Source organism: Salmo salar, chromosome 06 (assembly GCF_965601325.2).
Source record: "Salmo salar chromosome 06, fSalSal1, whole genome shotgun sequence".
Classification (NCBI taxonomy): Eukaryota; Metazoa; Chordata; class Actinopteri; order Salmoniformes; family Salmonidae; genus Salmo; species Salmo salar.
This window is the reverse complement of record NC_138296.1, coordinates 15,792,884-15,818,720: the sequence shown is the minus strand read 5'-3', so window position 1 is coordinate 15,818,720 and position 25,837 is coordinate 15,792,884. Positions and strand designations below refer to the sequence as shown.

At 44.6% G+C, this 25,837-nt stretch overlaps 1 protein-coding gene across 1 annotated transcript; it reads left to right on the top strand.

The window, feature by feature from the left end:
* The first annotated feature begins 574 nt into the window (after nt 1-574).
* On the top strand, nt 575-24,926 carry LOC106606395 (Usher syndrome type-1G protein homolog). The gene is made up of 3 exons (XM_014202560.3): nt 575-900; nt 18,722-19,175; nt 21,680-24,926. The coding sequence occupies exons 1-3, from the start codon at nt 737-739 to the stop codon at nt 22,511-22,513; spliced, it is 1,452 nt and encodes a 483-aa protein (XP_014058035.1). The 5' UTR covers nt 575-736; the 3' UTR covers nt 22,514-24,926.
* Nucleotides 24,927-25,837: the final 911 nt, after the last annotated feature.

Genomic DNA, 25,837 nt, shown 5'->3' with positions numbered 1-25,837 from the left:
TATAATGGCGTATGAAACGTTTAAAAGCATATCAAATGTTATGTCGTTCTATGCATGAATCAACATTTCAACGGACTCTAAATGGCTATTGGAAATTAATACCTACAATCCTAAGCACTATCTAGAACACCAAATGGTACTTTGGCTGTCCCAATAGGAAAACCCTTCGAAGAACCCTTTTTGGTTTTTCCACAGAGGGTTCTACATGGAACCAAAAAGGGTTCTACCTGGAACCCAAAATTGTTCTACCAGGACACAAAAAGGGCTCTGCCATGGCGACATCCAAAGAACCCTTTTGGAACCCTTTTTCTAAGAGTGTATAGGCTGCATGTGTAGAATATGAATATTGAACTTGAAGTTATTTTTAAAGAAGGCCTATGTATTCCAAGCTTTTTTCTTTATTTTTCTATATTCATTCACATTTATATTAGGCTCCGTGCATTTTGTGCACATCATGTAGACCAGAACAATGATATTACTGTGGATCAGACAACCTAACAACAGCCCTGCCGCGACAGCCCCTGGATACCAAATGCGCGTTCCCTCTCGGCTCGCGCGGCCGTCACTGCAACGACATACGCCACAATAACATTCCGGACCAGAGGCACGGCGCTTGCTTACAATGAAACACAGGCGGATGCTGGCAGTGGAACTCTAGCCTGTGGTGCCTGCCATTTAGACCGAGAGATGGGTAGATGACGACCGAGAGCAATGGAGTCGAGGGCCCGTTGATACCATGAATGACAGGTATCACAAGGCGGCCCGGGATGGCTACCTGGACCTGCTGAAAGAGGCTACGCGGAAGGACTTGAACGCGCCGGATGAAGATGGCATGACACCGACGTTATGGGCCGCTTATCATGGCAACTTGGAGGCTCTGCGACTTATCGTGGGCAGAGGGTAAGTAGGCTTTTAAGAACTGAAAATGTACTTTTCGTCACGTGTGGAATGTTGTATTCCTTTTGCTCAACTCGTGCAGTAACTAAGGATAGATACAGTGTCCATATCTCGTGTGGTTAATAATATTGTGTTTGGTAGACATTGAAGTATTGATGCGCACTCTTATCATGGATAGATACGATAGGTAAAGTTCCCCCTGTGTTAAATAGTTACTCTATAGCCAACCTATACTAGCTAGCCTACCCCCTCATGCAGTGCTCTGTGTAGTTTATGTATATTCTCCTAGGGAACGCAACACCTCTGTAGGAATTAGGTCCGGTCTAGTAAGATCTGTAGCGTTAGGTAAGGTCTGTATAATTAGGTCAGGTCTGTAACATTAGGTAGGGCTAGTATTAAAGGTCTGTAACATTAGGTCAGGTCTGTAACATTAGGTCAGGTCTGTATAATTAGGTCAGGTCTGTAACATTAGGTAGGGCTAGTATTAAAGGTATGTAACATTAGGTAGGGCTAGTAAGTTCAGTAGCAAGGTGCAGCACCAGTAGTGCTAGAGGGGTGTGCCATAATAACACATGAAAGAGGATAGCATAGCCTACTGACTGATTCAGGATGCAGGATAAATAAAGTAACAGTAGCCTACTGACTGATTCAGGATGCAGGATAAATAAAGTAACATTAGCCTACTGACTGATTCAGGATGCAGGGTAAATAAAGTAACAGTAGCCTACTGACTGATTCAGGATGCAGGATAAATAAAGTAACAGTAGCCTACTGACTGATTCAGGATGCAGGATAAATAAAGTAACAGTGGCCTACTGACTGATTCAGGGTGAATAAAGTAACAGTAGCCTACTGACTGATTCAGGATGCAGGATAAATAAAGTAACAGTAGCCTACTGACTGATTCAGGATGCAGGATAAATAAAGTAACATTAGCCTACTGACTGATTCAGGATGCAGGATAAATAAAGTAACAGTAGCCTACTGACTGATTCAGGATAAATAAAGTAACAGTAGCCTACTGACTGATTCAGGATGCAGGATAAATAAAGTAACATTAGCCTACTGACTGATTCAGGATGCAGGATAAATAAAGTAACAGTAGCCTACTGACTGATTCAGGATGCAGGATAAATAAAGTAACAGTAGCCTACTGACTGATTCAGGATGCAGGATAAATGAAGTAACAGTAGCCTACTGACTGATTCAGGATGCAGGGTAAATATAGTAACAGTAGCCTACTGACTGATTCAGGATGCAGGATGAATAAAGTAACATTAGCCTACTGACTGATTCAGGATGCAGGATAAATAAAGTAACAGTAGCCTACTGACTGATTCAGGATGCAGGATAAATAAAGTAACAGTAGCCTACTGACTGATTCAGGATGCAGGATAAATAAAGTAACAGTAGCCTACTGACTGATTCAGGATGCAGGATAAATGAAGTAACAGTAGCCTACTGACTGATTCAGGATGCAGGGTAAATATAGTAACAGTAGCCTACTGACTGATTCAGGATGCAGGATGAATAAAGTAACAGTAGCCTACTGACTGATTCAGGATGCAGGATAAATAAAGTAACAGTAGTCTACTGGTCTTTAGTTTGTTCTTTGTCTGTGGCAGGTTAGCCACACCCATAATGCCTAGGTGGTGGTCAGTGAGGATTTATTGAAGTCATGTATGTTTGTTCCATAGGAATGAACTGTTTTGGCTCAGGGTAAACAAGTAAAAGGTCACCAATACCACCACCACACTGACCAGACTAATAGTGTATACTGTAGAGAGGCCTACCGACTGTGAATATTTCCTGTAGATTTATTGGACAGTATATATTTTCTGTGTTTTGGAATACCATAGAATAGAATAGAATATCATATAATAGAATATCATAGAATATCATAGAATATCATAGAATATAATATCATAGAATAGAATATCATATAATAGAACAGAATAGAATAGAATATCACGGAATAGAATATCATGGAACAGAATATCATAGAATAGAATAGAATAGAAAATAATATATCTATTGTTCATTTGGTTAGAACAAAAATTGCCTTCTCCTTTTCCCCAAATACCCCCAGACATATATTGACTGGCACAGCTAGGGTCAGCCACGAGGATATAGCCTAGCTGGGTAGACCAGTTTAATCATGAACCTTTCCATTGATAGACTATTAACTGAGTAGGTTAGATTGTTCCAGACTTTGTGCCATTTAAAGTCACATAGGGCCCCTAGCAGTGCCCTGAGGCAGCGGTTCAATCCCCCGTTCTACCAGTCACTCTGTACACTACTGTCACATCCTGACCAGTAAAATGGGTTATTTGTCATTGTAGTTTGGTCAGGGCGTGGCAGGGGGTGTTTGTTTCGGTGTTTTTTGTTTATGTTCTATATTTTCTATTTCTATGTGTATATCTATTTTTCTATTTCTATGTTGGGTTTTTGGCAATGACCTCCAATTAGAGGCAGCTGGTTGTCGTTGTCTCTAATTGGAGGCCATATTTAGTGGGGTTTGTTTTCACTTGTGTTTTGTGGGTGGTTATTTTCTGTATAGCCTGTGTGCCTTACGGAACTGTTTCGTCGGTTTGTTTAAGTGTTCACGTTACTTTAATAAATTAAGAAGATGAGCACTTTACCCGCTGCGCCTTGGTCCGATCCTTACGACGCCTATGACAACTGCTGTATCACTCATCTCATATTCTATATCTGTCAATAAAACTTCCAAATACCCCCCAAAAATATCACATTGGATCAAAAAAATGTTTTGTTGACGTGATGATGTGCATTGATTGATTTGGCCTCGCCCTACTTTCTTTGTGGAGGAACTACTGGCTCCAACTATAGATTAACCAATGAGCAAGCTACTGCTTAGTTATTATGTCACTGTTTTTCAATTAAGCATAAAAGTGTCATAATACTCTAATCATATCCTAGCAACATAAATGTTTGCCAAAAAAGGAAGCCTACCATGATCAGTTAAGGCTGTTGTTGTATCCTCTCCTCAGCTTAACATTGCTTCTTGAAAAAACATCAGAACATCAGACGGTGAGATTAGAATTCTAGATTTAGAATGTTCCTTTACTGGTTATTGTGCAGGTCAGAGTTATGTGATGCAACAATGGACAACTCATCACACATGTCATCATCATGCTATTTCTTCTTTCAGTAAAAACGTGTAAAGTATAATGCGTTTCTATTCAGGATAGAAAATGAATACATCTAATTTGGGACAATCAGTGCAAATGACCAGTGGCCAATGAGCCTGTTTAGATAACGTCAGGTTCAAAACTTATGGCATCCTTGATAAAGATTTTTTTTAAAGACTGTATGAAATAATACAAATACTGAGATATATTGTATGCCAAAATAAAGGGAAAATTATATACTAATACAATTGATCAGAGAAGCACCAGTTAACAAAGCTCTCTCCAGTGTGTTTCTGGCTGACCTGGTTTCCCTTCCTGTCCAGCGAAAGAAGCCCATTAGCAAAGTGGTTAATTGGCAAAAGTTTGGGGGTCTCTCTCTCTCTCTCTCTCTCTCTCTCTCTCTCTCTCTCTCTCTCTCTCTCTCTCTCTCTCTCTCTCTCTCTCTCTCTCTCTCTCTCTCTCTAGCGTTGTTCTGTGGGGACTATAAGGTCTTTGCCAAGGTCCTCGCTAACAGACTGAAGTCCCACTGGGGCTCTATTGTAAACAAGGACCAAATGTACTGTGTACCACGATGCTCAATCACAGACAATCTGTTCAGAATCAGGGACCTGCTGGGTCTGTTAACTTCTTACGTGTACGTTGGACAGTAGCGTCCCACGTGGCCAACATCCGGTGAAATTGCAGAGCGCGAAATTCCAAAATACTCAATTCAAATATTTAACATTCTTGAAAATATATGTGTTATACATCAAAATAAAGCTTAACTTCTTGTTAATCCAGCGGTGTCATATTTCAAAAAGGCTTTACGGCGAAAGCAAACCATGCGATTATCTGAGGACAGCGCCCCGCACACAAAAACATGAAACCCATATTTCAACCAGGCAGTTGCGACACGAAAGTCAGAAATAGCGATATAATATATGTCTTACCTTTGAAGATCTTCTTCTGGTGGCACTCCAAAAGGTCACAGTTACATTACAAATGGTCCTTTTGTTCGATAAAGTCCTTCCATTAAAACTCCGTTTAGATGGCGCGCTTCAGTCAATAATCCACTGATTTCCCTCCATCAAAATGCATACAAAATGAATCCCAAACGTTAACTAATAAACTTATCCAAACAAGTCAAACAACGTTTATAATCAAACCTTAGGTACCCTACTATGTAAATAATCGATCAAATTTAAGACGGAGAATCGTTATTGTCTTTACCGGAGGAAAATACCAAAGAACGTGCTCTCATTCACGCGCTTGGAAACACTACAACCAAAATGGGAGCCACCTAGAAAAACAACAATTTCTAGCAAATTTTTCTTTAACCCCTGTGCGGCCATACGGGACGGACATCCAGCCAAAAATCATATCGCCATTAGCATAACAAAATGTAATATGTTTTCAATGTGTTTTCTATCGACAAGTATTAATTATATGCATATCCTAGCTTCTGAGTTTGAGTAGTAGGCCGTTTAAAATGGGCACAAATTTTTTTCAAAATGCGCTGTGGCGCCCCCTATCCTAGGCGAACGTCAAGAGGTTAAACCAGCCTGAAACTCTTTCTAAAGACTGTTGACATCTCGTGGAAGCCCTAGGAACTGCAATTTGGGAGGGTTTCGCCTTATAATAAAAGTTCCAGCCATTGAAATCAGAGGTAGGCTGAATTTTTTTTGGGGGGGATGGTTTGTCCTCGGGGTTTCCTCGTCAGTTCTGTTATACTCACATACATTATTTTAACAGTTTTATTAACTTTAGAGTGTTTTATATCCAAATCTACCAATTATATGCATATCCTAGCTTCTGGGCCTGAGTAACAGGCAGTTTACTTTGGGCACACTTTTCATCCGGACGTCAAAATACTGTTAAGGCTTTAGAATGTGATCTTTGGACCTTCTTCCATAGAAAGCCTTTGATAGAATGGACCATGAATATCTGTTCAATTTGTTGTCTGCTTTTGGTTGTGGGGAGAATTTTGTGGCCTGTGTTAAAATATATGCTGGGGCTTCATGTATGGTGAAGGTGGGTGGGTGGGGGTGAAGGTGGGTGGGGGGGGGGGGGGCTGAGTAGGCCAGTCTGGGTAGGCCAGTCTGGGTAGGCCAGTCTGGGTAGACCAGTCTGGGTAGGGTGGGACATTTGCCAGGGATGTCCTCTATTGGGGCAGCTATGCACGCTTGCTATTGAGGAACTTCTGGGCCTGCTACACAGGAGGCTGTGGGCAGTGTGTGTGCCAGACAGGGTTGGGGACAGGTGTAGCAGTATCAGTATACGCTGATGACGTCTCAGAGATGATTAGGGATGAGCAGGACCTACGGGGTCTAGTTTGAGAGTGTATGAGGGGGCGTCTTCGGTTAAGATAAACTGGGGCAAGAGTGAGGCGCTGTTATGTGGGTAATGGAGGGACAGGGCAGCTTCCAGGGGGGGTTGCAGTGGGTCTGTGAAGGGCTCAATATTCTTGGGGTGTATCTGGGCTTGGAGGGGTGGGTCAGGAAGAACTGGGAGGGAGTGTCACAAGTGGTGGTGTCGAAGCCAGGCGAAGTGGAGGTGGCTCCTCTACCAAGTACAGAGGGAGGGTGCTGATCATCAACAACTTGATGGCATCCTCCCTATGACATACATTGACCGTTCTCAACGCCCCCGGCGGTCTGCTGCCTGTCCAGGAGGGGGGACAAGGCCTCATGGACCTGGAGAGCAGGGTGGCAGCCTTCTGACTCAAAGTGGCACAGAGACTATACCACACTGATGATGGAGGGAACTAGCATGTGCTCTGTTGAGGAGGGCTGGCAATTTAGGGCTGGACCGGCAGCTTCTCCTCATGAGGCCGGAGAGGCCGAACACAGCAGGGGTCTTAGACTTTTACACTCTAGTACTGAGGGCCTGGCAACTGCCAAGGCCAACACGAGAAGGGGGTGTGGTGCATGGGCCATGGAAGGCCATCTTCCACCACCCACAGATCCCTTTAAGGTCGTTCAGCCACCCTGCAGGGATGTTTAATAAGCTATAAGCTCCCATTGCCGAAAAGGTCAGGTGTCCTTTTTGTTCAATCACTGAGGCTGTTCATCATGTTTTTTCTGTGTGTGCCAGGGTAATGTCATGGGACCGAGGTATTCAAGCAGTGAAAGGGCCAAATGTGTTTGGTTGAATTTTTTGTCTATCTCGCTCTCTCTGTCTCGCTCTCTCCCTGTCTGTCTCTCCCTGTCTCTTTCTCTCTCTCTGTCTTCTCTCTCTCCCTCTCTATCTGTGTCCTCTCTCTCTCTCTCTCTCTCTCTCTCTCTCTCTCTCTCTCTCTCTCTCTCTCTCTCTCTCTCTGTCAGTGTGTCTGCTTTGCCAGGCATAGTCCGATCTCTCGTTCTCTCACACAGACTAAGTGGGCCTTGTGTGCATTTCAGGAACACAAATATACTGTCAGCAAATGCCCAATTAGGTTTGATGTGGTTCATTAGTCCTCTGTGCATTCCACCATTTTGTTCAGGGTAAATGCACACAAGGTAACACAATGGCGGGTCCACTTAGACAGTGTGGTGATAAAGTAACTGATAACAACCCTAGTTCTAGGAATTCCCACGGTATTCAGCTTATAAAACATTTACTACACTAAATGTGTACTGTACCTATCTCTCACTGATTATGATAAACAGCAATTCTAACACCATGAAAAAGTGTGCGTGACATTTGGTACTAAAAATACTTTAATAGTCACCATAGTTTCTCACAACATCAGTGACTACTAGACAGCAGCACCCTTGAGATCCAGGGAGATCATTTCAATGTCTGACAACTTTATTGGGTTTGCAGCTGAAATACAGGCCTGGCAGATTTATAGTGGATTTATAGTGGATGTACAGTGGATTTATAGTGGATAGTGAAACAGTAGCAGTAGGGAGCAACAATCTGTCATTCTATGATGTAACAACAAGCATAGTCAGGATACTGAGGACAGTGTCCAGAGCCCTTTTCAATTCCATTCCATTCTAAGTGAACAGGGGTTATCATGTGTTATTATTGGGTTATGACCTGCAGTAAAAGGTGCCCAGAAAAGAGTGAGGGATGTGTAAAATCATGTAATGTCTAACAACTGTAGCTGTAATTGCATAATAGCCATTATGTATCATCAAATAGCATGGTCCTCTGTAGATCAGTTAGTAGAGCATGGTCCTCTGTAGACCAGTTGGTAGAGCATGGTCCTCTGTAGACCAGTTGGTAGAGCATGGTCCTCTGTAGACCAGTTAGTAGAGCATGGTCCTCTGTAGATCAGTTAGTAGAGCATGGTCCTCTGTAGACCAGTTAGTAGAGCATGGTCCTCTGTAGACCAGTTGGTAGAGCATGGTCCTCTGTAGACCAGTTGGTAGAGCATGGTCCTCTGTAGACCAGTTGGTAGAGCATGGTCCTCTGTAGACCAGTTAGTAGAGCATGGTCCTCTGTAGACCAGTTGGTAGAGCATGGTCCTCTGTAGACCAGTTAGTAGAGCATGGTCCTCTGTAGACCAGTTGGTAGAGCATGGTCCTCTGTAGATCAGTTAGTAGAGCATGGTCCTCTGTAGATCAGTTAGTAGAGCATGGTCCTCTGTAGACCAGTTGGTAGAGCATGGACCTCTGTAGATCAGTTGGTAGAGCATGGTCCTCTGTAGATCAGTTGGTAGAGCATGGTCCTCTGTAGCTCAGTTAGTAAAACATGGTCCTCTGTAGCTCAGTTAGTAAAACATGGTCCTCTGTAGCTCAGTTAGTAAAGCATGGTCCTCTGTAGATCAGTTAGTAAAGCATGGTCCTCTGTAGATCAGATAGTAAAACATGGTCCTCTGTAGCTCAGTTAGTAAAACATGGTCCTCTGTAGATCAGTTAGTAAAGCATGGTCCTCTGTAGATCAGTTAGTAAAACATGGTCCTCTGTAGCTCAGTTAGTAAAACATGGTCCTCTGTAGATCAGTTAGTAAAACATGGTCCTCTGTAGATCAGTTAGTAAAGCATGGTCCTCTGTAGCTCAGTTAGTAAAACATGGTCCTCTGTAGATCAGTTAGTAAAGCATGGTCCTCTGTAGCTCAGTTAGTAAAACATGGTCCTCTGTAGCTCAGTTAGTAGAGCATGGTCCTCTGTAGACCAGTTGGTAGAGCATGGTCCTCTGTAGACCAGTTGGTAGAGCATGGTCCTCTGTAGATCAGTTAGTAGAGCATGGTCCTCTGTAGACCAGTTGGTAGAGCATGGTCTTCTGTAGACCAGTTAGTAGAGCATGGTCCTCTGTAGATCAGTTAGTAGAGCATGGTCCTCTGTAGATCAGTTAGTAGAGCATGGTCCTCTGTAGATCAGTTAGTAGAGCATGGTCCTCTGTAGATCAGTTAGTAGAGCATGGTCCTCTGTAGATCAGTTAGTAAAGCGTGGTCCTCTGTAGATCAGTTAGTAGAGCGTGGTCCTCTGTAGATCAGTTGGTAGAGCATGGTCCTCTGTAGATCAGTTGGTAGAGCATGGTCCTCTGTAGATCAGTTAGTAGAGCATGGTCCTCTGTAGACCAGTTAGTAGAGCATGGTCCTCTGTAGATCAGTTGGTAGAGCATGGTCCTCTGTAGATCGGTTGGTAGAGCATGGTCCTCTGTAGATCGGTTGGTAGAGCATGGTCCTCTGTAGACCGGTTGGTAGAGCATGGCGTGTGCAATGCCATGATGGTGGGTTTGATTCCTGGGACCAGACATAAAATGTATGCATGAATGTAAGTGGCTTTGGATAAAGTGTCTAGTAATTGGCAGATATTATATAATAGCACTGATATTTAGATTTATTTGAGATTCGTCTGCCCAGAGGCCCAGGCATTTGTGACATAGTCCTTTAAGCGCTTGACCCTTTGAGTCCCCTTTGCACATACATTTGCACCCCAAAACATTTACCAGGAGTGGACAAAAAAGGAGCACCAAAAGACGCTGATAATCCAAAATGAGAGAAAAAAATCTTTATTTGCATTTTGACAAATAAAGATTTAATGAAGAAAAGTACTCTTGTAACTCAAAAGTTAAACTGTGATACATATTCTTAATAGAACAGAATGACCATAACCCTACCTGACCCTAATCCTACCTGATCCTCACCCTACCTGACCCTAATCCTACCTGACCCTAATCCTACCTGACCCTAATCCTACCTGACCCTAATCCTACCTGACCCTAATCCTACCTGACCATAACCCTACCTGACCCTAACCCTACCTGACCCTAACCCTACCTGACCCTAACCCTACCTGATCCTAAACCTAGCCCTACCTGACCCTAGCCCTACCTGACCCTAACCCTACTTGATCCTAAACCTAGCCCAACCTGACCCTAATCCTACCTGACCCTAGCCCTACCTGACCCTAACCCTACCTGATCCTAAACCTAGCCCAACCTGACCCTAATCCTACCTGACCCTAGCCCTACCTGACCCTAACCCTACCTGATCCTAACCCTAGCCCTACCTGACCCTAGCCCTACCTGACCCTAGCCCTACCTGATCCTAAACCTAACCCTACCTGACCCTAGCCCTACCTGACCCTAACCTTACCTGACCCTAGCCCTACCTGATCCTAAACCTAACCCTACCTGACCCTAGCCCTACCTGACCCTAACCTTACCTGACCCTAGCCCTACCTGATCCTAAACCTAGCCCTACCTGATCCTAAACCTAGCCCTACCTGATCCTAAACCTAGCCCTACCTGATCCTAAACCTAGCCCTACCTGACCCTAGCCCTACCTGATCCTAACCCTACCTGACCCTAGCTCTACCTGATCCTAACCCTACCTGACCCTAGCCCTACCTGACCCTAACCCTACCTGATCCTAAACCTAGCCCTAGCCCTACCTGACCCTAACCCTACCTGATCCTAAACCTGACCCTAACCCTACCTGATCCTAAACCTAGCCCTACCTGACCCTAACCCTACCTGACCCTAACCCTATGTGGCTTTAACCCTACCTGACCCTAACCCTACGTGGCTTTAACCCTACCGGACCCTAACCCTACCTGACCCGAACCCTAACCCTACGTGGCTTTAACCCTACCTGACCCTTTATTTGATTTAGAAGATTTAGACTGTGACCCCTCAGTTCCTAGAAGATTTAGACTGTGACCCCTCAGTTCCTAGAAGATTTAGACTGTGACCCCTCAGTTCCTAAAAGATTTAGACTGTGACCCCTCAGTTCCTAGAAGATTTAGACTGTGACCCTCAGTTCCTAAAATATTTAGACTGTGACCCCTCAGTTCCTAAAAGATTTAGACTGTGACCCCTCAGTTCCTAAAAGATTTAGACTGACCCCTCAGTTCCTAGAAGATTTAGACTGTGACCCTCAGTTCCTAAAATATTTAGACTGTGACCCCTCAGTTCCTAAAAGATTTAGACTGTGACCCCTCAGTTCCTAAAAGATTTAGACTGACCCCTCAGTTCCTAGAAGATTTAGACTGTGACCCTCAGTTCCTAAAATATTTAGACTGTGACCCCTCAGTTCCTAGAAGATTTAGACTTCCCAGACCACCTTTGTCTTATGTCCCAGACAAGACTACACATGCAAAACAAGACACTAAAATTGGCAGACTAGAGAGGAGACGGATAAATTCCGAAGACCCAGTTTGAACCCTTGTAGGTAACACTAGACAGTGAGAAACCAGGGTTGGGCAGGTGAAATGTTAATAATTTGGCTCCCCAAGCTAATGCAGAGGCTTTAGCTCAGAAGGCTAAGTAACACAGTAATGTGTTTGAGCCCTGCACTCTGAGAAAAAAAGGTGCTATCTAGGACCAAAAAGGGTTCTTCAGCTGTCCCCATAGGGGAACCCTCTGAAGAACCCCTTTTGATTCCAGGTAGAACCCTTTTGGTTCCAATTATAACCCTTTTGGGTTCCATGTAAAACCCTTTCCACAGAGGGTTCGACATGGAACCCAAAAGGTTTATCCTATGGGGACAGTCGAAGAACCCTTTTGGAACCTTTTTTTCTAAGAGTGTGGATTGTCAGATCAGGGCAGGAAGAAATTAAAGTCAGGCGAGTTAGGAGTTGGTTAATCCTATGGCTCTCCTAGCTAATACCTAGGTTTTAGCTCAGTGGGCCAAGACAGCCATATGGAGCTTAGCAGACCTGGGGTTGAAGTTTGATCGTTCTCACGGGTGGGGGGGGGGGGGGGGGGGGGGGTCAGGATCAGGCAGGTGAGGTGTTAATCTGCTGGCATTCCTAGCTAATGCCTTTAACTCATTGGGCTAAAACTGTTGTGTTGCGCACGAGACCCGGGTCGGTCACACAAGAAATCAAGGTCAGACTGGTGAGAAGGTGCTAATCCTGGCTCTGGTTGGGACTAGCGTGGCAGGCACACAGCTTCTCCGCTGTCTGTGAAAACCTTGCAGTTTTGTCCATCAATAATGTATCCTTAGCCTCTGTGACCAGTGCAATGCTTGCTGCACCTGCAGCTCATCAAATATTGATCAAGCCTGTTGGAGGACTAATGCTACAGTATATAGGGATACTACGACTGAGGTCAAATCCTGTCTGTTAAAGCATTTATGTTGGAAAGTCAACTGAAGAAAACTCAATTATTGCTTAAAGGTCATCTGGAACCTTTTTTTAAAAACAGTTCACAGTTGCCCCTATCACTTCCATTGATTGTTATCTAGCTACCTGTGGCTAATGTTAGTGAAGGTTCTAATGGCTTTTTAAAGAAAACTGGAAAATGACAGACTTGGGGTTTTATATCAGGTAAATCCATTTGAATTCAACCACTTTTTGACAGCATCCCTTTAGATTTATACAACCCTTTTCATACATTACAAATCCAAGGCTTAAAAACAAAGGTGACCATGTATGCCGATGACTCAAGTTTTATATTAAGTCCGCAAGCTAGATCCCTGCAATGTCTCATTGAAGATCTAGATAACTTTTCTGGACTCTCTGGACTAAAACCTAATTATGATAAGTGTACAATATTACGTATTGTATCATAAAAAAAAAATATTTTTACATTACCCTGCAGTTTACCTTTAAAATGGGCTTACGGTGAAGTAGACATACTTGGTATTCATATCACAAAATATATAAATGAGCTCTTGTCACGTCCTGACCAGTGAAAAGGGTCATTTGCCATAGTAGAATGGTCAGGGCGTGGCAGGGGGATTGTTTTGTGTGTTTTGGGTTTTTTGGTTCTAGGAGATTTTGTTCTAGTTTTCATTTTCTATGCTTCGTTTTCCATGTTTGGCCGAGGATGGTTTCCAATCAGAGACAGGTGTCTTTCGTTTTCTCTGATTGGAAGCCATACTTAGGGTGGTTGTGGGTGGTTGTTTTCCGTATAGTCTGTGTACCTTACGGAACTGTTTGTCGTTTGGTTATTTTGTTTAAGTGTTCTCTTAAAATAAATGAAGATGAGCACTATACACGCTGCGCCTTGGTCTAATCCTTTCGATGCTTGTGACAGCTCTCCACAATGAATTTCAATAGAAAACTTGTAAAAATAGACAAGATCCTGCAACCATGGAGGTAAATACCTGTCTATTTATGGACAAATTGCCCTGATTAACTCCTTAGTCATATCTCAGTTTACTCACTTATCGCGCTGCCTACTCCTGATGATTCGTTTTTCAAATCATATGAGCAAGAAATATTTTGCTAGCTGTGGAAAGAGAGTTAGCTAGCTAACAATTATCTGTGCTAACATAATTGCAAAAGGGTTTTCTAATGATCAATTAGCCTTTTAAAATGATAAACTTGGATTAGCTAACACAACGTGCCATTGGAACACAGGAGTGATGGTTGCTTATCGTGGGCCTCTGTACGCCTATGTAGATATTCCATAAAAATCTGCCGTTTCCAGCTACAATAGTCATTTACAACATTAAAACAATGTCTACACTGTATTTCTGATCAATTTGATGTTATTTTAATGGACAAAAAAATGTGCTTTTCTTTCAAAAACAAGGACATTTCTAAGTGTCCAAAACTTTTGAACGGTGGTAGTATATATATATATGCTACTGCTCGACTAAAATAAATCTTGGTCGGCCAACAGCCTATCAACCAAACAATCGATCATCGACTAATTGGGGTCAGCCCTACTAGCCTTGCTCCAGTTGTTAGATATTATGCACATTAATAGCTTGATAGCAAACATCCTCGCCATGTGATTTATCATAGTAATAGGCAGCAGCAATCTAAAGGATCAGATGGAAAACATGCCAGGAAAAGTGATTGGCTGAAATTATGAAGGAAGTGGATGGAGAAATATATATATATTTTTTACATTTAATTTAACGTTAATTATCTAAAACACTCGTAAACTCCGTTTTTCTTTTTATATTTGCATATGTTGTAGCTTAGACTCAACTTTACATCATCTGAGGTTTCTGTGTTGTGCCTCCATCGGTTGAGACACAACATGTATTAAGGTTTAAAAATGATATACTTTATAAAAACATTATTCTTTTCAAGAAATGATCAAATAGTTTGACAACCCTGTTTGTAATCTTTTAAAAGATATCTATCTCAACCGTTGATCTTTTCCAGTGATGAAGACATGATGTCTCATGGTATGGTGGGGTCTGCAACATGGGTCAACTTTGAGCACCTTTATCTCTTGAATGTTTTGGTATTCAAGTCAAAAGAGTCACTTTTTGATCACTTCTACAATGGGCTAATATGTATGGAAGGTTTCATTCAAATCAAAAGGGGGTGTTGTCAAAAAAGTGATTGATTTCAAATGGATTGACCCTGTTGTAACAGGACCTCTTTCACCCCTCTGCTCGGTTGACACTACTACAGATGATCTTCCCCATGCTTAACTATGGGGATGTCATCTACAGTTCAACATGCAAGGGATCCCCAGAGAAGCAAGATGGGCTTTATCATCTCACCATTTTGTTCAGGGAAAATGCACACAAGGTAACACAATGGCGGGTCTACTTAGACAGTGTGATGATAAAGTAACTGATAACAACCCTAGTTCTAGGAATTCCCACGGTATTCAGCTTATAAAACATTTACTACACTAAATGAGTACTGTACCTATCTCTCACTGATTATGATAAACAGCACGCATTCGCTTTTCGATCAATCGGCCTGTCAACGAATCCTCGAGCAATAGAAAAGTGCTGAATAATACCTAACCTCTCTGTAAAAGTAGAATACACTCTACCTAACCCTAACCCTACCACACCCTAACCCTATCTGACCCTAACCTGACCCCCTTATGGGCTCCCGAGTGGTTCAGCGGTCTAAGGCACTGCATCTCAGTGCTAGAGGCGTTACTACAGACCCTGGTTCGATCCCGGGCTGTATCACAACCGGCCATGATCAGGAGTCCCATAGGGTGGCGCTTGGCCGGGGTAGGCTGTCATTGTAAAATAAGAATTTGTTCTTAACTGATTTGCCTAGTTAAATTAAGGTTCAATAAAAAAATGAATAAAACCCTACCTGATCCTAACCTAGACCTACCAGACCCTAACCCTTCCAGACGCTAACCCTACCCAATATGAAGTATATTTGTTCCATTGTTCTCTATCATTCTGTGTACATCTGTGACCCCTTAGTTCCTAGAAGATTTAGACTGTGACCCCTCAATTCCTAGAAGATTTAGACTGTGAGCCCTCAATTCCTAGAAGATTTAGACTGTGACCCCTCAGTTCCTAGAAGATTTAGACTGTGAGCCCTCAGTTCCTAGAAGATTTAGACTGTGAGCCCTCAGTTCCTAGAAGATTTAGACTGTGACCCCTCCATTCGTAGATTTAGACTGACCCCTCAGTTCCTAGAAGATTTAGACTGTGACCCCTCAGTTCCTAGAAGATTTAGACTGTGACCCCTCAGTTCCTAGAAGATTTAGACTGTGAGCCCTCAGTTCCTAGAAGATTTAGACTGTGACCCCTCAGTTCCTAGAAGATTTAGACTGTGACCCTCAGTTCCTAGAAGATTTAGACTGTGACCCCTCAGTTCCTAGAAGATTTAGACTGTGACCCCTCCATTCGTAGATTTAGACTGACCCCTCAGTTCCTAGAAGTTTTAGACTGTGACCCCTCAGTTCCTAGAAGATTTAGACTGTGACCCCTCCATTCGTAGATTTAGACTGTGACCCGAGTTCCTATAAGATTTAGACGGTGACCCCTCAGTTCCTGTCCTTCTGTGTTTTCACATGTTCCTGTCCTTCTGTGTTTGTCACATGTTCCTGTCCTTCTGTGTTTGTCACATGCCCCTGTCCTTCTGTGTTGTCACATGCCCCTGTCCTTCTGTGTTGTCACATGTCCCTGTCCTTCTGTGTTGTCACATGTCCCTGTCCTTCTGTGTTGTCATGTCTGTCTTGTCCTGTGATTTCAATGTTTTGTTATTTGATTTATTGCACCGCACTTCCTAGTCGTCACTGGCCAGGCCGTCATTGTAAATAAGAATTTGTTTGTAGTCCTTTACAGGCAGCTTTGAACTCTGATAAGGGCCTATAAGGTAACGCAGTGGCTGTATACATGTGCACTTCACATTTCCATATCATAAAACTCATGTAATATACAGTGTCAACGTTTATGAACACTGATGTACAGTTACAAGATGACATGGTGTTATACCTCGGGTTTGTTCTGAACAGAATGAGATAATGTTTGTTGTATTGGGACAAAGATTTGCCGTGGACCACGCATTTAAATGCACTCATGACTCCATTCTATGTGCAAAATAATTCCGATCTGCTGCTCTGAATTGCCTTGTGAAAGCCTTAACACTGTAATGTCATATTTTAGAATTGAGCTTCTCATGTTGGCTGTAGAACACCTTATAGTGAAGACTCTTTGAGTCATAGAAGTGCATTGAAATGACTTAGGAACTGTTCACACTTTGGAGAGGTGTGTGGCCACTTGGAAACACCAGTTAGTCCTCTAACTCAAACCCTTGTCATTCTTTTCTCTTATGTTGCACATACCCCACATTTTCAAAGAATATTCTTATCATGTTACTGAATGTATCCAGAGTATTTTCTGATTTAGTTATAAACAAATGCAGTAAAAAGTGCTGTAAATGTAAAAAGAAAAATCACATTAAATCAACAGTGGATTCAGTCTTGTGTCAGGTGAACTGTTGTGTCCTCACCTTTAGTCTAATAATTGTCCCATAATCTCCAAACGGTTCCCTTTTAATTGCTACCATGATTATGCATATGCTTTCCATATTTCCTCTGAGGAAAACATTTCATTTAGCCCTAGCCATATAGGCCAATGCCCACCAGTGTAAGGGTTTTTAACTGACTCACCTGGATAAATAAAGGTTAAATAAAATGTATACATTTCAAAAAGAACCATGGATTAAAGTTTCTCCTGGCCCATAGACTACTTTCAGGGTGAGGAACCATCTAACATCAAGTTGTAAAATCCTGAACTTCCCCTTTAAGATCAGCAATAGGGTTAGTGTAACACCATCCGGAACCATTCCAAATCTGACAGCTGTTTATACACTGCCTTTAAATAAAGAGGAACTTCCTGTTAATATTTAAACCTCTGAAAGGATAAATTGAAGTACAATCTGGCGGTAAACAGGATTTCACCTTTCATGTAATTCCTGTAAAAAAATGCCCTTTTCCTGGGAATAGAACTGAAATACAAATCACGTTGTGATATGTTATCAATTTCTTTTGGAACACATTAGAAGTCAAATCTGCCCCTCCACCCTAAACAAATATTAGTGAAGTTAAGTCATCTGTACTGTCCCTACATTGGGAAAACTCAGCTCCAATGCTGCTCGACTGAAGGAATTCAGCATGACATCACCAGGTATGCACGCCCCGGTAGTACGCTCTGGAGTCAGGTGCAGCCCGACCAGCCCGGGCCTCCACTGAAACAAGACACTGGTTAGTGTAGTGGTGGTTGTGTTACAGGCCGACTGTAGTGTAGAGGTGTAGGTCCTAGTGGAGGCTGAGGTGCCCATGGGGTCATGGTAGGCTGATGGTAGGGGAATGGAAAGCATGGAGAAGCCAGAGAAATCCTCTAAACGTAATGACAGCAGGTCCAAACGGTGGTATTGTTCATCTCATAACTTGTGTATCTGCCATCTGTTTGGTGTCATTAAGATTTGGTTTACTGTGCTGTTGTTGCTGCTGGTGTTGTTGAGATTTACCAGTGCTAAAGGGTACTGGGATGTAAGGTTAAACATGATTTATGAAGATTCGATGAACAGCCCATGGATGAGATCTCAGTGCTGAAATCATGATTAAAAAACATCATGGGCTTTCTCACAAGGTACCTGCTATGTTTAGGAGTATCTGAGAGTGGGTTATCCTTCTCCTGGTTCACATTACTCACAGATAGCACTTACTGAATGCCTTTGGAACAGAACAGCATGACTTGTTGTAACAGCATCATCACCTCTGTCTTGGCACTGTAAAGAGTTAGGGATTTTTCAGTCTTGACATCGTAGCAAAATTGATGTTTCAAGTACAGGTCAGAGGAAAACAAAAAAGTATCTTGTTTACTAAGAGCACGTATTTATGGTGCATTAGATATAGCTTGATATTTTCACATTTGGGACTACTCCATTTGTTCTGGGGAAAAAATCAAAATCCAGCGCAGTTAAGTATTTGAAATAGTTTTACATAGACCTGGGATGAATACATAGGACTATGTGTACAAGGTCCATAATAGGATGAAGACTTCCTAATATAGATGCCATATGTGTGCTATATGCCCGTTGCTTCTTTCAGCTGATGTCTGTACTTCCTCTTGTTCTGCAGAGGCAACCCTGATAAGTGTGACATATGGGGGAACACACCTCTCCACCTGGCGGCCGCCAACGGCCACCACACCTGCCTGTCCTTCCTGGTGTCCTTCGGTGCCAACGTGTGGTGCCTGGACAACGACTACCACACGCCCCTGGACATGGCCGCCACCAAGAGCCACATGGACTGTGTCCGCTACCTGGACTCCATCGCCGCCAAGCAGTCGGCCCTCAACCCCAAGCTGGTGGGGAAGCTGAAGGAGCGGGCTTTCCGCGAGGCTGAGAGGAGGATTAAGGAGTGCGTGAAGCTGCAGCGGAAGCACCACAAGCGCATGGAGCGCAAGTTCCACAAAGAGGCGGCGTCGGAGCAGTCCATGTCAGACGCCATGAGCTTCTCCAGCTACACAAGCAGCTCAGTGAGCCGCAAGCTGCACCACCTAAACACCACTGTCAGTGTGCCATACTCTCAGGTCAGTACAAGCTGCACCACCTAAACACCACCACTGTCAGTGTGCCATACTCTCAGGTCAGTACAAGCTGCACCACCTAGACATCACCACTGTCAGTGTGCCATACTCTCAGGTCAGTACAAGCTGCACCACCTAGACACCACCACTGTCAGTGTGCCATACTCTCAGGTCAGTACAAGCTGCACTACCTAAACACCACTGTCAGTGTGCCATACTCTCAGGTCAGTACAAGCTGCACCACCTAGACACCACCACTGTCAGTGTGCCATACTCTCAGGTCAGTACAAGCTGCACTACCTAAACACCACTGTCAGTGTGCCATACTCTCAGGTCAGTACAAGCTGCACCACCTAGACACCACCACTGTCAGTGTGCCATACTCTCAGGTCAGTACAAGCTGCACCACCTAAACACCACTGTCAGTGTGTCATACTCTCAGGTCAGTACAAGCTGCACCACCTAAACACCACTGTCAGTGTGTCATAATCTCAGGTCAGTACAAGCTGCACCACCTAGACACCACCACTGTCAGTGTGTCATACTCTCAGGTCAGTACAAGCTGCACCACCTAGACACCACCACTGTCAGTGTGTCATACTCTCAGGTCAGTACAAGCTGCACCACCTAGACACCACCACTGTCAGTGTGTCATACTCTCAGGTCAGTACAAGCTGCACCACCTAGACACCACCACTGTCAGTGTGCCATACTCTCAGGTCAGTACAAGCTGCACCACCTAGACACCACCACTGTCAGTGTGTCATACTCTCAGGTCAGTACAAGCTGCACCACCTAGACACCACCACTGTCAGTGTGTCATAATCTCAGGTCAGTACAAGCTGCACCACCTAGACACCACCACTGTCAGTGTGTCATAATCTCAGGTCAGTACAAGCTGCACCACCTAGACACCACCACTGTCAGTGTGCCATACTCTCAGGTCAGTACAAGCTGCACCACCTAAACACCACCACTGTCAGTGTGCCATACTCTCAGGTCAGTACAAGCTGCACCACCTAGACACCACCACTGTCAGTGTGTCATACTCTCAGGTCAGTACAAGCTGCACCACCTAGACACCACCACTGTCAGTGTGCCATACTCTCAGGTCAGTACAAGCTGCACCACCTAGACACCACCACTGTCAGTGTGTCATACTCTCAGGTCAGTACAAGCTGCACCACCTAGACACCACCACTGTCAGTGTGTCATAATCTCAGGTCAGTACAAGCTGCACCACCTAGACACCACCACTGTCAGTGTGTCATAATCTCAGGTCAGTACAAGCTGCACCACCTAGACACCACCACTGTCAGTGTGCCATACTCTCAGGTCAGTACAAGCTGCACCACCTAAACACCACCACTGTCAGTGTGCCATACTCTCAGGTCAGTACAAGCTGCACCACCTAAACACCACCACTGTCAGTGTGCCATACTCTCAGGTCAGTACAAGCTGCACCACCTAAACACCACTGTCAGTGTGTTACACCCACATCTGTTTCACCTGTCTTGTGCTTGTCTCCACCCCCCTCCAGGTGTCTCCCATTTTCTCCCAAATCAGAGTCAGGCAGGATCAGGACAGGCAGTAAGGTCAGAACTGGGAAGGCTAAGAAATACTAGACCACAGGAACACTCTGGTAGGACTTAACGGGACAAGACAAACTGGCAACAGACAAACCGAAAACACAGGTATAAATGCACAGGGGAAAATTGGGAGACCCCTGGAGGGGGGTGGAGACAAGCACAAGACAGGTGAAACAGATCAGGGTGTGACAGTGTGCCATACTCTTAGGGCAGTACAGTACAGCCTCATCCAGCCATTTATGCCTTTTGAATATTTATTTAAAGGGGCATTCCACTCCAAAACCAACGTTTGTCAGATGTTTTCAGAACATAAAAATAGTCCAATGTCAAGATGAGTGCACATTCCACGCCATTGGTTGTGTAGCTCCAGCTATATGATGCCTCAAGCTAAATGAATACATGGGAAAGATGAACACAGCACATCAGGAAATAATATGGTGCTTCTCTTTTCCCTTCATTTAGGATTGTAGTACAAAGCTGCATCTATAAAATGAATGACCTGGGATGTGGACTTACCTCAAGTTTAACAGATGACAAATGTTTCATGTTGGAGTGTAATGTCTCTTTAATTAATGGTGTACATAATTATAGACTGCAAATAACTGTCATTGTATCCTCTCCTTTCTCCACTAATGGGAAATGTTGGTGTTCCAACTGTTGTGCATGTGAAACTCCCTATCTGTTATGTCTGCTGCTGTATCATTTCACATGCACAACAGTTGGAACACCAACATTTCCCATTAGTGGAGAAAGGAGAGGATACAATGACAGTTATTTGCAGTCTATAATTTTCTACACCATGTTGAAAATGAAAGGGACATTACACTCCAACATTAAACATTTGTCATCTGTTAAATTTGAGATGTGTGCTCCTGTATAATTAGTTGTTGAAGCCTGTGTTGCTCTTTGTCCCTGCAGGCTACTCTTCACGCCACAACCCGAGGCAAGACCAAGATCCAGAAGAGGTTGGAGAAGAGGAAGCAAGGGGACGGGACCTTCAAGATCTACGAGGACGGCAGGAAGAGCGTGCGCTCCCTCTCGGGCCTCCAGCTGGGCAACGATGTCATGTTCCTTAAACAGGGAACCTATGTCGGCCCTCGGGACCGCGCAGGGCGCCGCGGCAACCTCCGAGACATATTCCACGGAGACGCCAACGACGACGCCATCTCTCGTGCCATCAGCGAGCCGGACTTGTCTTACCGGCCCGACATGGAATACTCTGAGGTCAGCACCGACTCGGGCCACGACTCTCTCTTCAACCGGCCCGGTCTGGGAACCATGGTGTTCCGACGCAACTATATCAGTGGCGGCCTGTTCGGCATCGGTGGGCGTGACGAGGGGAGCCTCAGCGGAGGAACTGAACGGGCAGGCAGCGCCAACGTGCGGCTGCGCAGCCGGCTGCGGCGTTCGCCCAGCCTGGACGATGGGGGGGACAGCATCGGCAGTGCCCGCAGCCTCCAGGAAAGGAACCGCCAGGAGCTTCCCTGGGACGAGGTGGAGCTGGGGCTGGATGATGACTGCGAGGCCGTGACCAGCCCGTTGGAGGTGTTCTTGGCTGCGCAGACCATGGGCGAGTTCCTCACCGTCTTCAGGCGGGAGAAGATTGACCTGGAGGCGCTGCTGCTGTGCTCGGACGAGGACCTCAAGAGCATCCACATCCCCCTGGGGCCCAGGAAGAAAATTCTGGATGCCTGCAAGAGACGTCTGGAGACCCTTGAGGACCCTGACTACATCGAGGACACCCTGCTGTGAATGGTGACTGACGCTTTTGGATCTGAAGATGCTCTGTAGGTACTGTATACCTCTACTACTGTGATGTTCACCTACAGAGTAAACCTACCCTACAGAGTAAACCTACCCTACAGTGTAAACCTACCCTACAGAGTAAACCTACCCTACAGAGTAAACCTACCCTACAGTGTAAACCTACCCTACAGAGTAAACCTACACTACAGAGTAAACCTAAGTGTGTAGTGTGGGGATTTTTCACTGGGACATGTTAGTATTGTCGCTGCTCTCCCCTACACATAGTTATGAAGGTAGGCATCTAGTTTTTTCTTTGGTTGATGATAATAGTAACAATCCGGCATAGAATTCATTCCTGTCTCTCTGTAAATATTGCATTGCCATTCTTCTGGAGACCACTAGGTGGACACACTGTATAGGTCAAGCAGAATGCTCTTCCTACCTTAAAGGTAGGTCAGTGGAGCATTATGGCTCAGTCTTGTCAGGCTAATGTCTCATAGGGGTTTGTTGTAGTGTATGCAATATTCAGAGACTTTACAGCTACAACATAAATAGTGGTTTGTTGTAGTGTATGCAATATTCAGAGACACGCTTGTCTGAATGTGCGATTATGTAAGGACATTCAGAGAAATGTTGTCATTTCATTCCCTGGGTCACCCTGTGACCTGTTAGGCAGAAAGGAGGACATTGTCAAGATAAACATCTCAGTGAACAAAAGAAGACAAGTAAAATACAGAAACCTGAGCTTTCTATGGACTTTATAAATGAAGGAGAAGAGCTGAAGAGATCTGAAAGGTGTTTTGGATCGTTGCAGCTTCATTAGAGTGAGTTCTAGAAGTCCACTGCACTGTTGACCAATTTTAATGAACTAAACGACACTGTTGACCATTTTAATTAACTAAACAACACTGTTGACTGTTTTAATGAACTAAACGACACTGTTGACCATTTTAATTAACTAAACAACACTGTTGACTGTTTTAATGATCTTAAGGACACTGTTGACTGTTTTAATGAACTAAACGACACTGTTGACTTTTTTAATTAACTAAACAACAATGTTGACTGTTTTAATGCACTAAAAAAATACTGTTGACCGTTTTAATTAACTAAACAACACTGTTGACTGTTTTAATGCACTAAAAAAATACTGTTGACCGTTTTAATTAACTAAAAGATACTGTTGACTGTTTTAATGCACTAAAAGATACTGTTGACTGTTTTAATGCACTAAAAGATACTGTTGACCGGTTTAATTAACTAAACGACACTGTTGACCGTTTTAATTAACTACAGAGGACCTTGCTGCTTCCGTGAAGGACAGAGACCTATGGCATGCCATCTTTTGGAGCATTGCGCCACCATACGCAGTCAGCCAAAGACTGCCTGGATCTGTAACCACAGAACACAGTGTTGATGTGCAGCAGTGTTCTTGTATGCCATGTGGCACAGTGTACAGAGAGAAGAACAAGGAGGTGTGGCCTGACCCCCTCCAGCACCTCTGTCTGACCCCAATACGTTGGCCCCTGTGGGGCATGTTAGGTACCGTACTACCATCCCCTGAGACTGTGCTCCTGGTGTCAGTACATGGGGCATGTTAGGTACCGTACTACCATCCCCTGAGACTGTGCTCCTGGTGTCAGTACATGGGGCATGTTAAGTACCGTACTACCATCCCCTGAGACTGTGCTCCTGGTGTCAGTACATGGTGCATGTTAAGTACCGTACTACCATCCCCTGAGACTGCTCCCTGAGACTGTGCTCCTGGTGTCAGTACATGGGGCATGTTAAGTACCGTACTACCATCCCCTGAGACTGTGCTCCTGGTGTCAGTACATGGGGCATGTTAGGTACCGTACTACCATCTCCTGAGACTGTGCTCCTGGTGTCAGTACATGGGTCATGTTAAGTACCGTACTACCATCCCCTGAGACTGTGCTCCCTGAGACTGTGCTCCTGGTGTCAGTACATGGGGCATGTTAAGTACCGTACTACCATCCCCTGAGACTGTGCTCCTGGTGTCAGTACATGGTGCATGTTAAGTACCGTACTACCATCCCCTGAGACTGCTCCCTGAGACTGTGCTCCTGGTGTCAGTACATGGGGCATGTTAAGTACCGTACTACCATCCCCTGAGACTGTGCTCCTGGTGTCAGTACATGGGGCATGTTAAGTACCGTACTACCATCCCCTGAGACTGTGCTCCTGGTGTCAGTACATGGGGCATGTTAGGTACCGTACTACCATCCCCTGAGACTGTGCTCCTGGTGTCAGTACATGGGGCATGTTAGGTACTGTACTACCATCCCCTGAGACTGTGCTCCTGGTGTCAGTACATGGGGCATGTTAAGTACCGTACTACCATCCCCTGAGACTGCTCCCTGAGACTGTGCTCCTGGTGTCAGTACATGGGGGCATGTTAAGTACCGTACTACCATCCCCTGAGACTGTGCTCCTGGTGTCAGTACATGGGGCATGTTAGGTACCGTACTACCATCCCCTGAGACTGTGCTCCTGGTGTCAGTACATGGGGCATGTTAGGTACCGTACTACCATCCCCTGAGACTGTGCTCCTGGTGTCAGTACATGGGGCATGTTAAGTACCGTACTACCATCCCCTGAGACTGTGCTCCTGGTGTCAGTACATGGTGCATGTTAAGTACCGTACTACCACCCCTGAGACTGTGCTCCTGGTGTCAGTACATGGGGCATGTTAGGTACTGTACTACCATCCCCTGAGACTGTGCTCCTGGTGTCAGTACATGGGGCATGTTAAGTACCGTACTACCATCCCCTGAGACTGTGCTCCTGGTGTCAGTACATGGGGCATGTTAGGTACCGTACTACCATCCCCTGAGACTGTGCTCCTGGTGTCAGTACATGGGGCATGTTAAGTACCGTACTACCATCCCCTGAGACTGTGCTCCTGGTGTCAGTACATGGGGCATGTTAGGTACCGTACTACCATCCCCTGAGACTGTGCTCCTGGTGTCAGTACATGGGGCATGTTAGGTACCGTACTACCATCCCCTGAGACTGTGCTCCTGGTGTCAGTACATGGGGCATGTTAAGTACCGTACTACCATCCCCTGAGACTGTGCTCCTGGTGTCAGTACATGGGGCATGTTAGGTACCGTACTACCATCCCCTGAGACTGTGCTCCTGGTGTCAGTACATGGGGCATGTTAAGTACCGTACTACCATCCCCTGAGACTGTGCTCCTGGTGTCAGTACATGGGGCATGTTAAGTACCGTACTACCATCCCCTGAGACTGTGCTCCTGGTGTCAGTACATGGGGCATGTTAGGTACTGTACTACCATCCCCTGAG

Coding starts and splice junctions, on each gene's coding strand:
- LOC106606395 (XM_014202560.3), top strand. CDS start 737: ATGAATGACAGGTATCACAAGGCGGCCCGGGATGGCTACCTGGACCTG. Junction 901..18,721: donor CGACTTATCGTGGGCAGAGG/GTAAGTAGGCTT, acceptor CTTGTTCTGCAG/AGGCAACCCTGATAAGTGTG. Junction 19,176..21,679: donor TCAGTGTGCCATACTCTCAG/GTCAGTACAAGC, acceptor TTGTCCCTGCAG/GCTACTCTTCACGCCACAAC.